At 48.2% G+C, this 14166-nt stretch overlaps 1 protein-coding gene across 2 annotated transcripts in view; it reads right to left on the bottom strand.

Moving 5' to 3' along the window:
• Positions 1 to 307: 307 nt before the first annotated feature.
• The window catches only part of HEG1 (heart development protein with EGF like domains 1), a 107731-nt gene continuing 93872 nt past the window's right edge, over positions 308 to 14166 (bottom strand). For both annotated transcript variants that reach the window (XM_069732589.1, XM_069732590.1), the window contains exons 12-13: positions 13526 to 13700; positions 308 to 731 (exon numbers count right to left, since the gene is read on the bottom strand). In XM_069732589.1, the coding sequence (XP_069588690.1) occupies positions 588 to 731; positions 13526 to 13700 (319 nt within the window). In that variant the 3' untranslated portion in view covers positions 308 to 587. The remainder of the gene's footprint in view (positions 732 to 13525; positions 13701 to 14166) is intronic.

Here is a 14166-nt window from a genome sequence, read left to right as displayed (position 1 = left end):
GGATGGTGGGGGGCAGCCATGGTGATGCAGGATGGTGGGGGGCAGCCATGGTGATGCAGGTGGTGGGGGGCAGCCATGGTGATGCAGGTGGTGGGGGGCAGCCATGGTGATGCAGGATGGTGGGGGGCAGCCATGGTGATGCAGGATGGTGGGGGGGTAGCCATGGTGATGCAGGCGGTGGGGGGCAGCCATGGTGATGCAGGATGGCGGGGGGCAGCCATGGTGATGCGGGGGGCAGCCATGGTGATGCAGGACGGCGGGGGGCAGCCATGGTGATGCGGGACGGCGGGGGGCAGCCATGGTGATGCAGGATGGTGGGGGGCAGCCATGGTGATGCAGGTGGTGGGGGGCAGCCATGGTGATGCAGGCGGTGGGGGGCAGCCATGGTGATGCAGGATGGTGGGGGGTAGCCATGGTGATGCAGGCGGTGGGGGGCAGCCATGGTGATGCAGGATGGCGGGGGGCAGCCATGGTGATGCGGGGGGCAGCCATGGTGATGCAGGACGGCGGGGGGCAGCCATGGTGATGCGGGACGGCGGGGGGCAGCCATGGTGATGCGGGGGGGCTGTGCGATTCTTCATTCTATTCTAGAAGTAGTCCCTCCTCCGATTGTCCTCATTAATGAATGATGGGTTGTACTGTGCGGGGTAGATACACGAGTGGCGGGATCCCGGGAGGCCGCTGTATGGGTGAAGTCCGTTTCTCTCCATCTCAGAGTTCCTAAGTCCGGGCTAAAAATACAGAAGAAAAGACTGATGAGAAGTGTCCACAAAGATGACATTTTCTTCTTCTACCGTATATAGGGATACAGCGGCAGAGTACCACATATAGGGGCATCGTGGCAAGGAACCGTATATAGGGGCATCACAGCAACATACAATATATAGGGACACTGCAACTAGGTATCGTATATAGGGGCATCGCAGCAACATGCAATATATAGGTGCACTGCAGCCAGGTATCGTATATAGAGGCACGCAGCAACATACAATATATAGGGGCACTGCAGCAAGGTATCGAATATAGAGGCACGCAGCAACATGCAATATATAGGTGCACTGCAGCCAGGTATCGTATATAGAGGCACGCAGCAACATACAATATATAGGGGCACTGCAGCAAGGTATCGTATATAGAGGCACGCAGCAACATACAATATATAGGGGCACTGCAGCAAGGTATCGAATATAGAGGCACGCAGCAACATACAATATATAGGGACACTGCAGCAAGGTACCGTATATAGGGGCATCACAGCAACATACTAAATATAGGGGCACTGCAGCAAGGTACCGTATATAGAAGTACCGCAGCAACATACTATATATAGGGGCATCACAGCAACATACTAAATATAGGGGCATTGCAGCAAGGTACCGTATATAGAAGCACCGCAGCAACATACTATATATAGGGGCACTGCAGCAAGGTACCGTGGCAGGGAACAGTTATAGGGGCACCGCGGCAGGGAACGGTTATAGGGGCACCGCGGCAGGGTACAGTTCTAGGGGCACCGCGGCAGGGAACGGTTCTAGGGGCACCGCGGAAGGGAACGGTTCTAGGGGCACCGCGGCAGGGAACGGTTATAGGGGCACCGCGGCAGGGTATGGTTATAGGGGCACTGCAGCAACGTACCGGGTCATTGGCGCCGTATGTGAGAGGAGATATGTGTCGCAGAGGTTGTTATCCTGCGGGATATGAAAGCCATAATTTCCCTCCAGCTTGATATGTGCTGAGAGTGAATCAGTCGTTTCCGGGGTCTGGCTTTCGGTGGGTAGGTCAGAGATGGGCAGGACACCTACTCACCATATCTCCACCTCAAGGGTATGGTTGGAGGGAGTTAAATGTCCAGCTAGTGGATTTTTTTTTGGTCTGTGGTGTTTTGGAGGAAGGAAGCCTCCAGACTGAAGGTCCAGTGAGAGCTGCAGTGCATGTTTGTCCCAGAAGGCGGGAGCCATATTGGGAAGGACTTTGTATGGACTTTTCATTTGTACCAGAAAGTCTGTTTTGTTACTGCTTTGGCCTTTATAGTTTATGAAGTAATAAACTACCCAGCGACTTTAACCTAAAAGTGTTCCTGTGTCTACCTCGTGGAGCAGCTAAGTGAGCCGACCCTCCACAATTGGTGTTTCAGATGTGGGCAACGTTCCAGGAACACTGATAGCAGCTGTGGACAAATCTTATGTCCTGGGCGAATGCGGCTACAGGGATGGAACAGCGGTCAAACAAAATGGAGGAGCTGATTAAGCACCTGATCCTGAGTCAACAGCAGCAACACAAACTGCAGCATGAACAGTGCAAGCAGCAGTGCCAGGAGCAGCAGTGCTGAGAGCAACAGCAGAAGAAGAAAACCTCTGATTCAAGAGATTAAAAGACAACAAAAGGCAGATGGAACTCCTGTTAGGAGATGTCCACAGCAGAGAAACCGCCACTCCACAGCAGAGAAACCGCCCCTCCCCATATCAAGGTGATGACTAGTGTGTCCGGAAAGCGGTAAGACAAGCCATGCAAAAGATGACCCCAGGGGATGATATAGGCGTTTTTACAGTTTTTGAACGGGTTGCAGAGCCGGAGAGGCTGCCCCCGGAGCTGTGGGTGGAGGTGCTGGCCCCCTATCTAACTGGCGTACCCCAGAAAGCTTATTTTGACTTGGCCTTACAGGATGCACAAGAATATGCCAAGTTAAAAATGGAGATATTGGCACGCTCAGGGGTCACTATTCGTGATGAGCGAGTGTACTCGTTGCTTGGGTTTTCCCGAGCACGATCAGGTGATCTCTGAGTATTTGGTTTTTGTTGACGCAGCTGAATGATTTACAGCTGCAAGCCAGCCTAAGTACATGTGGGGGCTGCCTGGTTGCCAGGGGATCCCCACATATAATCAAGCTATCTAGTAGCCGCAAATCATGCAGCTGCGGCAAGGAAAACTAAATCTCCGAGCAGTCACAAATACTCAGAGATCACCCGAGCCACGAGCATATTCACTCATCACTAGTCATTATGTCAGAGCCCAAAGGGTTAATCAGTAGGCATATTATGGTGACAAACCTCCCCGCTCTCAGATGTTTGTCTGCAACCATTTTTGGACCAAATGCAACAAGTCAGCGTCCTCCACTCCAGCCCAGATGGTTGAGCGCATGGTCATGGACAGATTTATTCACTCCCTCCCTAGTCCAGTGCAGACCTGGATTGCCCAAGGCAGACCCCCGAAATGCAGCCACGGGCTGGGACACATAACCGCCAGTTGTCCTATGTCCTCTCAGCAGATGGACTGCAGCCTAGGGAGGTGTTCTTCGTACTATGCTTATCCTGCCTGCAGTGTGGACTATCAGCCCGGAGATGGACAACAGTCATGTCCCGTGACCATAAATGGGGTGCTGATGTCAAGACTCTTGGACTCAGGGAGTTTGGTGACCCTGATAAGGGCCACACGCTTTCCCATCAGTTGATCCCCAGGGAAAGATGTGGGCATCCACTGTAGCCAAGGGGAGGCAAAGGACAACTCTATTGCCAGAGTGTTGATAAAACGAGCCGAAGTATGGAGTCCCATGAGGTCGAGGTAGTCAGAGACTTTCTACACCCTGAGACAATCGGTGAGACTTCAGCCTGATCTGGGACTTGTAAGGAAACGCACGGGTGCCAAGTGACTGAGACAGGAGCCAGCTCAACCCAGATGAATCCCCGTCAAAGGTGGTGAAGTTCCCCTTGTGTGTCCTAGCTGGGGATGAGGATGAAACAGTGAGGCTGAGGTTCCTGAACTAGGAGTTTCTGGGGAAAATTTTGGGACTGCTCAAATGCGGGCTCTTGCGGGCTATTTAATTATTAGTTTTGTTACGTGCGGTACTGCGGTCCTGTGACGGAACAGGGTTCGCTTCCTTCACACAGGGTGAAGTTAACCCGTGTGTGTATTCACATTGTACCGCCATATAGTCCGTCATTACTTGGCAGCAGGTTCCATCTCTGCACGGTGGACCCCGGGCTGCGAACGCACCTTATTCCATCTTATTATTTGGTGCGTTCCGCTAGCTCTAACACCAGGGAACCCCCTTCATGAGCAAAGTAATGAAAGAGCTGTGCAGGGTCTCCAGATTGTCCAGCTGCGAACCTCAGTCTACTATCTGCAGTCTGACGGTTTAGTAGAGCACTTCAATAAAACCTTAAAAGCCATGCTCACAAAAATCATTGAGAAGGACGGTCGAGATTGGGACGATATGCTTCAATATCTGCTCTTATCCTTCAGAGAACTTCCTGAAGCCTCTACTGGCTTCTCGCCGTTCAAATTCCTGTATGGTCAACATCTGCGAGGGCTCCTGGACATCACCAAGGAAACCTGGGAAGCCAAGGTCATGCCACTCCGGAGCATCATGAAGCATGTCGTCCAGCTGCAGGAGAGAAATAACGAAAGTTATTCCTATCACAAAGGCGCATCTTCTCCAGGCACAGGCAAGGGTGTAGAACCGATCAGCGAGGCTGAGGCAGTTCCAGCCTGGGGATCGAATGCTAGTGCTTATCCCCAAGGAGGAGAGCAAGTTCCCAATCAAGTGGCAAGGCCCATACGAGGTGGTGGAAATACTGGTCATAGGAAGCCGCACCAAGTCTATCATGTGAACTTGCTCACACCATGGCGAGACCGGGAATTGCTGGAAACCCCTTGCCTGGGAGCCAGTCCCAAAGCAGCAGTGAACGATATCCCCATTGCAGAGACTCTTGACGCTGGTCCAGAGGCAACAGTGTCAGGAGCTGTTGCAGCGGAACTGTGACCTGTTCTCGGAGTTGGGAGGGCATACGCAGGTGGTCGAGCATGATGTCTTAACAGAGCCGCATATAAGGGTGAACCTCAAGCCCTATAGAATTCCTGAAGCACGTTGGGAGGTAATATCAAATGAGGCGAAGAGAATGCTAGACCTCGGGGTGATAGACGATTCGAAACTTGGATGGTCCAATCCCATCGTCCTCGTGCCGAAGCTCGACGGTGAATGGTGGTTTTGTAACGATTACCACAGGCTGAAGTCTCTAGTTTTGATGCTTACCCGATGCCTCGCGTGGACGAACTCATTGAGAGACTTGGGCCCACAAGGTATATTACAACCCTAACCTGATGAAGGGGTACTGGCAGATCCCCATGTCCCAGAGTGCCAAACAGAAGACAGAGGGCGATGGATAGGATCCTGACTCCGCATAAGAAGTATGCTGCAGCCTACCTTGATGACATTGTTGTCTTCAACCCTGACTGGGCTAGTTCTGCCAAAGGTACAGACGGTTCTGGATGCTTTAAGAAATGTGGGGTTCACCATAAATCGAAAAAATGTCCGTAGCAAAGGAAGAGGCCAAATAACTGGGCTATTTCGTCGGGAGGGGCGAAGTCAAGCCACAAATAAACAATATTGAGACGTTTCAGAAGTGGCCGCAACTGCGTTCAAAGAAGCAAGTGAGGAAGTTTCCTGGAATTGTGGGATGTTACCGGCGATTCATCCCAAGTTTCGCCATAATCACAGCACGATTGATGGATCTTCTTAAAGACATCAAGTCGACGATAATTAAATGAACTCCTCACACAGAGATGGCATTCCACGATCTGAAGCGGGCTCTGTGTAGACATACGGTTCTGGTAGCATCAGATTTTAGCAAAGTGTTCATGGTCCAGACAGATGCGTCAGAAGGCGGCTTGGGAGCGGTGATGTCTCGGGAAGTAAATGAGACAGCGGAAGCTCTCGTCATGCGAGAAAAGGTACGCCATTGTGGAGAAAGAGTGTCTAGCCATAAAATGGGCTGTGGATACGGTGAAGATCTATTTGCAAGGCAAGAGGTTCAAACTTGTGTCAGACCATGCCCCTCTGAGATGGTTAAAGGAAAAGAAGGGTAAGAATGCTCGGGTGACGAGGTGGTCCTTATGCCTCCAGGATTTCAGGTTCCACATAGAACACAGGCCTGGGAAGTTACACGGGAATGCAGATGCCCTCTCCCGAATTCCCTGTTTGGTGTCAGAAGGTGCCAAAGTCCCTGGCTTTGGGCAGAGGGGGCGGAATATGTGACAGGGTCACTGGCGCCATATGTGAGGGGAGATGTGTTGCAAAGGTTGTTATCCTGCGTGATGTGAAAGCCGTAAGTTTCCCTCCAGCATGATATGTGCTGAGAGTAATCAGTCATTTCCAGGGTCTGGCTTTCGGTGAGTAGGTCAGAGATGGACGGGACACCTACTCACCATGTCTCCTCCTAAATCGCGTGGTTGGAGGGAGTTAAATGTCCAGCTACTGTTTTTTTTTTTTGGTCTGTGCTGTTTTGGAGGAAGGAAGCCTCCAGACAGAAGCTGCAGTGCGTGTTTGTCCCAGAAGGAGGGAGCCATACTGGGAAGGACTTTGTATGGACTTTTTATTTTCGTTTGTGCCAGAAAGGCTGTTTTGTTACTATTATGGGCTAGTAGATATTGTCATCTATGTGGCCAATATCCATTTGCCGGGCCCTGGTCATCGTGCAGCGACATGAAACCGTGCTTTGCATTTGCCATTTCATCACGTTAACAAAAATATCCTTTCGTATCTATTAAATAGTGATGCAGTTCATAAAATCTCACTTCATAATTTCTATAAGGTACACAAAGGATTTTACGTTGTCTTTTTACCTGGGGCTCTTATCTCTACCGGTAGTGAATCTGCCCTTCTGCACATTCTAGCAAACTTTGGCCTCACATCTGCTAGCAAGTATTAGCAGCTTGGGAACTAAAATATAACTATTATTACATATTGGTTAAAAAAGTTGCATATTAAAAAATCAAAACAAATACTAGACAGGTAAAGTGCAAATGTGCGGACAAATCACACAACACCAAAAACCAAAAAGATAGCCTGTTATTTCCAATATTGTATCACAGATTGCTCACTTAGCTGGTCAGAATAAGCAAAAATAATACTACAGATGCCCTGCTTCAATACTCCTTATGGATAGATACCCAGGCTTAAAGCACAATATCCCATTTTGTTGCTCCATTTTGTCCTGAGTAATCTATCACAGTCCGTACATATATCAGGGCTCAATAGTATTATATATAGTGGGGAAAAAAGTATTTAGTCGGCCACCAATTGTGCAAGTTCTCCCACTTAAGCTAGGTCCACATTGCGTTTGTGCAGTCCGTTTAGCGCATACGCTAAACGGACTGCATTAACGCAATGTCCAAAAAGGGATCGCGTCTAGCGATCGCGCTAGCGCAGATGCCCGATCTGCGCAAGCGAGAACGGACCCAAAAACCCCATAGAAAACCTTTGGAAGGAGTTGAAAGTCCGTGTTGCCCAGTGACAGGCCAAGAACATCACTGCTCTAGAGGAGATCTGCATGGAGGAATGGGCCAACATACCAACAACAGTGTGTGGCAACCTTGTGAAGACTTACAGAAAACGTTTGACCTCTGTCATTGCCAACAAAGGATATATTACAAAGTATTGAGATGAACTTTTGTTAATGACCAAATACTTATTTTCCACCATAATTTGCTAATTAAATCTTCCATATCAGAAGCGGTGATTTTCTGGATTTGTTTTCTCATTGTGACTCTCATAGTTGTGGTCGACCTATGATGGCAGTTACAGGCCGCTCATCTTTATAAGAGGGAGAACTTGCACAATGGGCGGCTGACAAAATACTTTCCCCCCCACTGTACTTTACCCGGGATCAATTAGATCCTTAATTTAATTATATCTATTGGTGATCAAGAAGCCAAATCATTTGTGAATCTTACAGTATAGACTGAGGGTCTCTTTACCCTTCAAAAACTCCTCCGTTATTTCTTATGTTGAGCCCATAAGCAGAGGAACTGGCAACCTGGTAAATATAAATGTACAACCCGGCCGTCTGACACATAGCAGCAAATAGACCCAGGGAAATATTCACTTTCCATATCCCATAGGAACTAAAGTAGATACGACGTAAAGCCCTGAATGGCGGTCATACTGTTAGTTTATGTGCCCACATTGCAGAATAGAAGCAGATTTTTCCTCATCAAAACCGCACACCCTTGCCAGGAAAAACGCATGCGGATTCAAAACCGCAGCAAATAGGAAGTGACATCACGGGCATCCCATCATGCCATCCCATGAGCATCCCATAATCCAGCAGAATCAGTAATGTGAGCAGCATAATAGGCCTATTTTCTTGGCGGAGACGCCGCTGGGGCCGCACTTGTGGCATCTTGAATCTAACAAGAAAGTAAAATGCAGAAGAGAAGTTGGACTCTGAAATGACCTCATAGGAGCCTTTTTTTTGTCCCAACTATATTTGTGCTCAAAAACGCATGAAAAACGCATGAAAAACGCATAAAAAACACATCAAACACCGCATGCGTTTTTTCCTGGCAAGGGTGTGCGGTTTTGATGAGGAAAAATCTGCTTCTATTCTGCAATGGGGCACATAAACTAGACGTATGACCGCCATTCAGGGCTTTACGTCGTATATACTTTGCTTCCTATGGGATAAGGAAAGTGAATATTTCCCTGGGTCTATTTGCTGCTATATGTCAGACAGCCGGGTTGTACATTTATATTTACAGGTTGCCAGTTCCTCTGAAATAACGGAGGAGTTTTTGAAGGGTAGAGAGACCCTCAGTCTATACTGTAAGATTCACAAATGATTTGGCTTCTTGATCACCAATAGATATATTTGTATTAAGGATCTAATTGATCCTGGGTGAAATATATATTATAAAAAAAAATACTATTGAGTCCTGATATATGTACGGAGTAAAGGGAGCAAGAAAATGTGATATTGTGCTTTCTGCCTGGATGTCCATCCTGATATCCTCAGAGTACTGAAGAAGGGAATCTGGAGGAGTTTGTTTGCTAAGTGAGCAATCTGTGATACAATATCTACTATATAATTGTCTAAGGGTCACTTCCGTCTGTCTGTCTGTCCTTCTGTCTGTCACGGATGTTCATTGGTCGCGGCCTCTGTCTGTCATGGAATCCAAGTCGCTGATTGGTCTCTCCAGCTGCCTGTCATGGCTGCCGCGACCAATCAGCGATGGCCATAGTCCGATTAGTCCCTCCCTACTCCCCTGCACTCAGCGCCCGCTCCATACTCCCCGCAGTCACCGCTCACACAGGGTTAATGCCGGCGGTAACGGATCGCGTTATGCCGCGGGTAACTCACTCCGTTACCGCCGCTATTAACCCTGTGTGACCAAGTTTTTACTATTGATGCTGCCTATGCAGCGTCAATAGTAAAAACATCTAATGTTAAAAATAATGTAAAAAAAATAAAAATTAATTATATACTCACTTTTCGCGAAGCTCCAGTGACCGCTCCATGCAAGCGGCAGGTTCCGGTACCGTGTATGGGAGAAGGACCTGCCATGATGTCACGGTCATGTGACCGAACTACAAGGGGCCCTCGGAAGGTGAGTATATGTTTATTTTTAATTTTTTAACCTGTGACATACGTGACTGGGCAATATACTACGTGACTGGGCAATATACTACGTGACTGGGCAATATACTACGTGGCTGGGCAATATACTACGTCGCTGTGCAATATACTACGTGGGCTGGGCAATATACTACGTGACTGGGCAATATACTACGTGACTGGTCAATATACTACATGGCTGGGCAATATACTACGTGGCTGGGGAATATACTACGTCGCTGTGCAATATACTACGTGGGCTGGGCAATATACATGACTGGGCAATATACTACGTGACTGGGCAATATACTACGTGACTGGCCAATATACTACGTGGCTGGGCAATATACTATGTGGCTGGGCAATATACTACGTGGCTGGGCAATATACTATGTGGCTGGGCAATATACTACGTAACGGCAATATACTATGTGGCTGGGCAATATACTATGTGGCTGGGCAATATACTACGTGGCTGGGCAATATACTACGTGGCTGGGCAATATACTACGTGGCTGGGCAATATACTACGTAACGGCAATATACTATGTGGCTGGGCAATATACTATGTGGCTGGGCAATATACTACGTGGCTGTGCAATATACTACGTGGCTGGGCAATATACTATGTGGCTGGGCAATCTACTACGTGGCTGGGCAATATACTGCGTGGACATGCATATTCTAGAATACCCGATGCGTTAGAATCGGGCCACCATCTAGTTGGAAATAACAGGCTATCTTTTTGGTTTTTGGTGTTGTGTGATTTGTCGGCATATTGCACTTTACTTGTATAGAAAAGTTTTAACGAATATGTAATAAAAGTTATAATTTAGTTCCCAAGCCTCTAATACTTGCTTTAAATTTACTTGGTATTTTTAGCCCTCTTCGTAAATAAATTCACATCTGCTAGCCATTAGGATTTTCCTTAATTATCTGTTTCCAACGGAGGGGGTCAGCTACATCGGTGTTGTGTAAAGGTAACTGGTTAGATTGCAAGCTCTTCGATCATTAAGAGACTTCTTATAGATTTGCTATCATACCTATAACATAGGGCAGTATATAGGGGCACAACAGCAAGGTAAAAAGGGGCAACATAGAGAATGCTATCTAGGGCAGTATAAAGGGGCAGCACACATTATGGTATCCGGGGCAGTATAAAGGGGCAGCACCGAGAACGGTGTCTAGGGCAGTATATAGGGGCAGTGCAGAGAATGGTGTCTAGGGCAGTATATAGGGGCAGTGCAGTGAATGGTGTCTAGGGCAGTATATAGGGGCAGCACAGAGAACGATATCTAGGGCAGTATATAGGGGCAGTGCAGAGAACGGTATCTAGGGCAGTATATAGGGGCAGTGCAGAGAACGGTATCTAGGGCAGTATATAGGGGCAGTGCAGAGAATGGTATCTAGGGCAGTATATAGGGGCAGTGCAGAGAATGGTATCTAGGGCAGTATATAGGGGCAGTGCAGAGAACGGTGTCTAGGGCAGCATATAGGGGCAGTGCAGAGAACGGTATCTAGGGCAGTATATAGGGGCAGTGCAGAGAACGGTGTCTAGGGCAGTATATAGGGGCAGTGCAGAGAATGGTGTCTAGGGCAGTATATAGGGGCAGTGCAGAGAATGGTGTCTAGGGCAGTATATAGGGGCAGTGCAGAGAATGGTGTCTAGGGCAGTATATAGGGGCAGTGCAGAGAATGGTGTCTAGGGCAGTATATAGGGGCAGTGCAGAGAATGGTGTCTAGGGCAGTATATAGGGGCAGTGCAGAGAATGGTGTCTAGGGCAGTATATAGGGGCAGTGCAGAGAATGGTGTCTAGGGCAGTATATAGGGGCAGTGCAGAGAATGGTGTCTAGGGCAGTATATAGGGGCAGTGCAGAGAATGGTGTCTAGGGCAGTATATAGGGGCAGTGCAGAGAATGGTGTCTAGGGCAGTATATAGGGGCAGTGCAGAGAATGGTGTCTAGGGCAGTATATAGGGGCAGTGCAGAGAATGGTGTCTAGGGCAGTATATAGGGGCAGTGCAGAGAATGGTGTCTAGGGCAGTATATAGGGGCAGTGCAGAGAATGGTGTCTAGGGCAGTATATAGGGGCAGTGCAGAGAATGGTGTCTAGGGCAGTATATAGGGGCAGCACAGAGGACAATATACAGGATAAAATATTGCTGCTCTCTGAATCCAGTCCTCATGGCCACCAACAGCTCATGTTCTCAGGATTTCTGGACTATTGCACAAATAATGGAACTATCACCTGTGCAATACCAAAGAAATCCCGAAAATCTGTTGTGCCTTGAGGACTAGCATTGGGGGAGAATGGCGTTCAGGATGGTGGGTATAGCGGTATAGCGGACGGTAAGGAGGGGCGGCCCAGGGGGCAGTATAAGGTGCGGCAGTGTATGGGGCCAGAGCAAGGTATTCAGGGTAACAGGGGATGAGAAAAAACTTCACAACAATCCCCAGTAAGTTAGATGATAGCTTAATGGGATGAAGAGGCCTAAACATCGCTGCTATGAAATACAATGTTTTAGTAGAAATTTGTTAAAATTAAACAAACGGTTTTCAAAAAGAGTTAGGCTACTTTCACACTAGCGTTTTTTGCAATACGTCGCAATGCGTTTTTGCCCCATAGATTAACATTAGTGACGCACTGCGACGCATTGACACACGTCGCAACCGTCGTGCGACGGTTGCGCTGTGTTGTGGCGGACCGCCGGGAGCAAAAAACGTTACTTTTTTCGACCGCGCATGCGCGGCCGGAACTCCGCCCCCACCTCCTCGCACCTCACAATGGGGCAGCGGATGCGCAGAAAAAATGCATCCGCTGCCTCCGTTGAGCGGCGCGTTCGCTGCTAGCGTCGGAACCTCGACGGGCCGAGTCTGACGCTAGTGTGAAAGTAGCCTTAGCAAGGTGTATACTGTCAAAGGTGGGAACTAGAAGCACGGTGAGGGTCAAAATAGATGCTATGTATAAAGGTGTTAAAAAAGATATATGTAGGTTTTAGGTGCAAACTGCTAGTAAAAGTGCAACGTGCTGATAAATATATATATACATCTTGAAATCCATATGACTGCAGAAGAAACTGCAATGTGCACTATTGATATCTGCAGATACTAAGCAACGATCAAGTGACCATGGAGCAAAGTAATGGACGGCAGTCACTGCATATAACGCTACTGACATGCTATGGATTGCCCAGGCTAGACGTACCACACGGGGCTCACCGTCTCGGGCAGGTGTGTGACATGTGCTCTGGACTGTAGTGCTGAACGGCATTGCAGTGGTGTATGGGGGGTCGTCCATAGGGACCCGCTGGTATGTATATTAGGATATGTGGAGGAAATAATAACTGACAACACGACCAAAATAGTAATTGCAAGATTATTATTTATTGCAAGGAAATGGATTGCAAAACAATGGATCAGAGAGGAGTCTCCGTCCAGACGGGAGATTACAATTCTACAGGAAAAAAGCATCTACACCAAGAGAAACATGCTGGAAGTATTCCACAAACTACGGCAGCCGTGATTGGACAGCAGTTAGTACTCTGGTACCAGTGTATGACACTACAGTGTTAGACTTACGGTGAATTGGACAAATGTTTGACATTGTTAACAATGGAGGAAATACTGTTCGCTTCTGGCATGGTCTCCATGGGGGGAAATGGGTGGGGGAGCGGTAATTTACCATAAAAATGTAAACGGAGTAAGTATATGCGACATGTAATATCTGTTTTATTTTGTTATAGTTAATAAAAATGTATCTGATTAAAAGAAAAAAAGAGAGAAGTAGCACCGCTACAACCCCGACAGCGCCATTTGGCCTAACAGGCTTCTTCCATTGGGGGATTGTTGTCACGTTTATGCCCTTGAGGTTACATCACTTTTAGTTGGGCTTCCGTGATATAACAGAGGATGGGGCAGTATTTGGGAGAAGACAGAGGGCGTTCTGTGGAGTAATATTTATCATTGTATGCCCCAGTATACAGACTGTGTTTTGTGTCGTAGGCACATGGAGGTGCAGTATGGCCCCTGTCACAGATCCTACATGATGCATGGGGCTGAATGTAAGGACACGGTACAGGAAAGGGACGTCGCTCACTGGCACGACCACCCCGTGGTTCCCCACCCCATGTACTCACAGAATAGTAGATGTCCGTCATCTGCAGCAGGTTCTTGGTGCTGCCGTTCTCCTGCATCTCGATCGTCTCTCGCCCCCATTCTGACGAGCGCGGCGTTTTGGGATATTCAGCGTAAGGAGACATCTGGAAATCTCCGCTCTTGAAAATGAGTTTACTGATGTCAGATTTGCTCTTCCTGGAAATGTAGAGGGAAAATCAGAATTACTGCAACTACTACTAGATATATCAACCCACCCATCCACCGAGTGAGACCACCAGCACCATGCGATTGTGTGGTGTGAGTGTATGGGGTACTATCAGGAAATATGATGTATTTGCTTATTATTATAGTGCCATTTATTCCATGGCGCTTTACATGTGAGCAGGGGTATACATAATAAAAACAAGTACAATAATCGGTCATAACTGGTACAGGAGGAGAGGACCCTGCCCGCGAGGGCTCACAGTCTACAAGGGATGGGTGAGGATACAGTAGGAGAGAGGACCCTGCCCGCGAGGGCTCACAGTCTACAAGGGATGGGTGAGGATACAGTAGGAGAGAGGACCCTGCCCGCGAGGGCTCACAATCTACAGGGGATGGGTGAGGATACAGTAGGAGAGGACCCTGCCCGCGAGGGCTCACAATCTACAAGGGATGGGTG

The sequence above is a fragment of the Ranitomeya imitator genome, chromosome 7 (genome assembly GCF_032444005.1).
Source record: "Ranitomeya imitator isolate aRanImi1 chromosome 7, aRanImi1.pri, whole genome shotgun sequence".
NCBI classification, from domain to species: Eukaryota; Metazoa; Chordata; class Amphibia; order Anura; family Dendrobatidae; genus Ranitomeya; species Ranitomeya imitator.
This window is presented reverse-complemented; position numbering and strand designations above follow the sequence as displayed.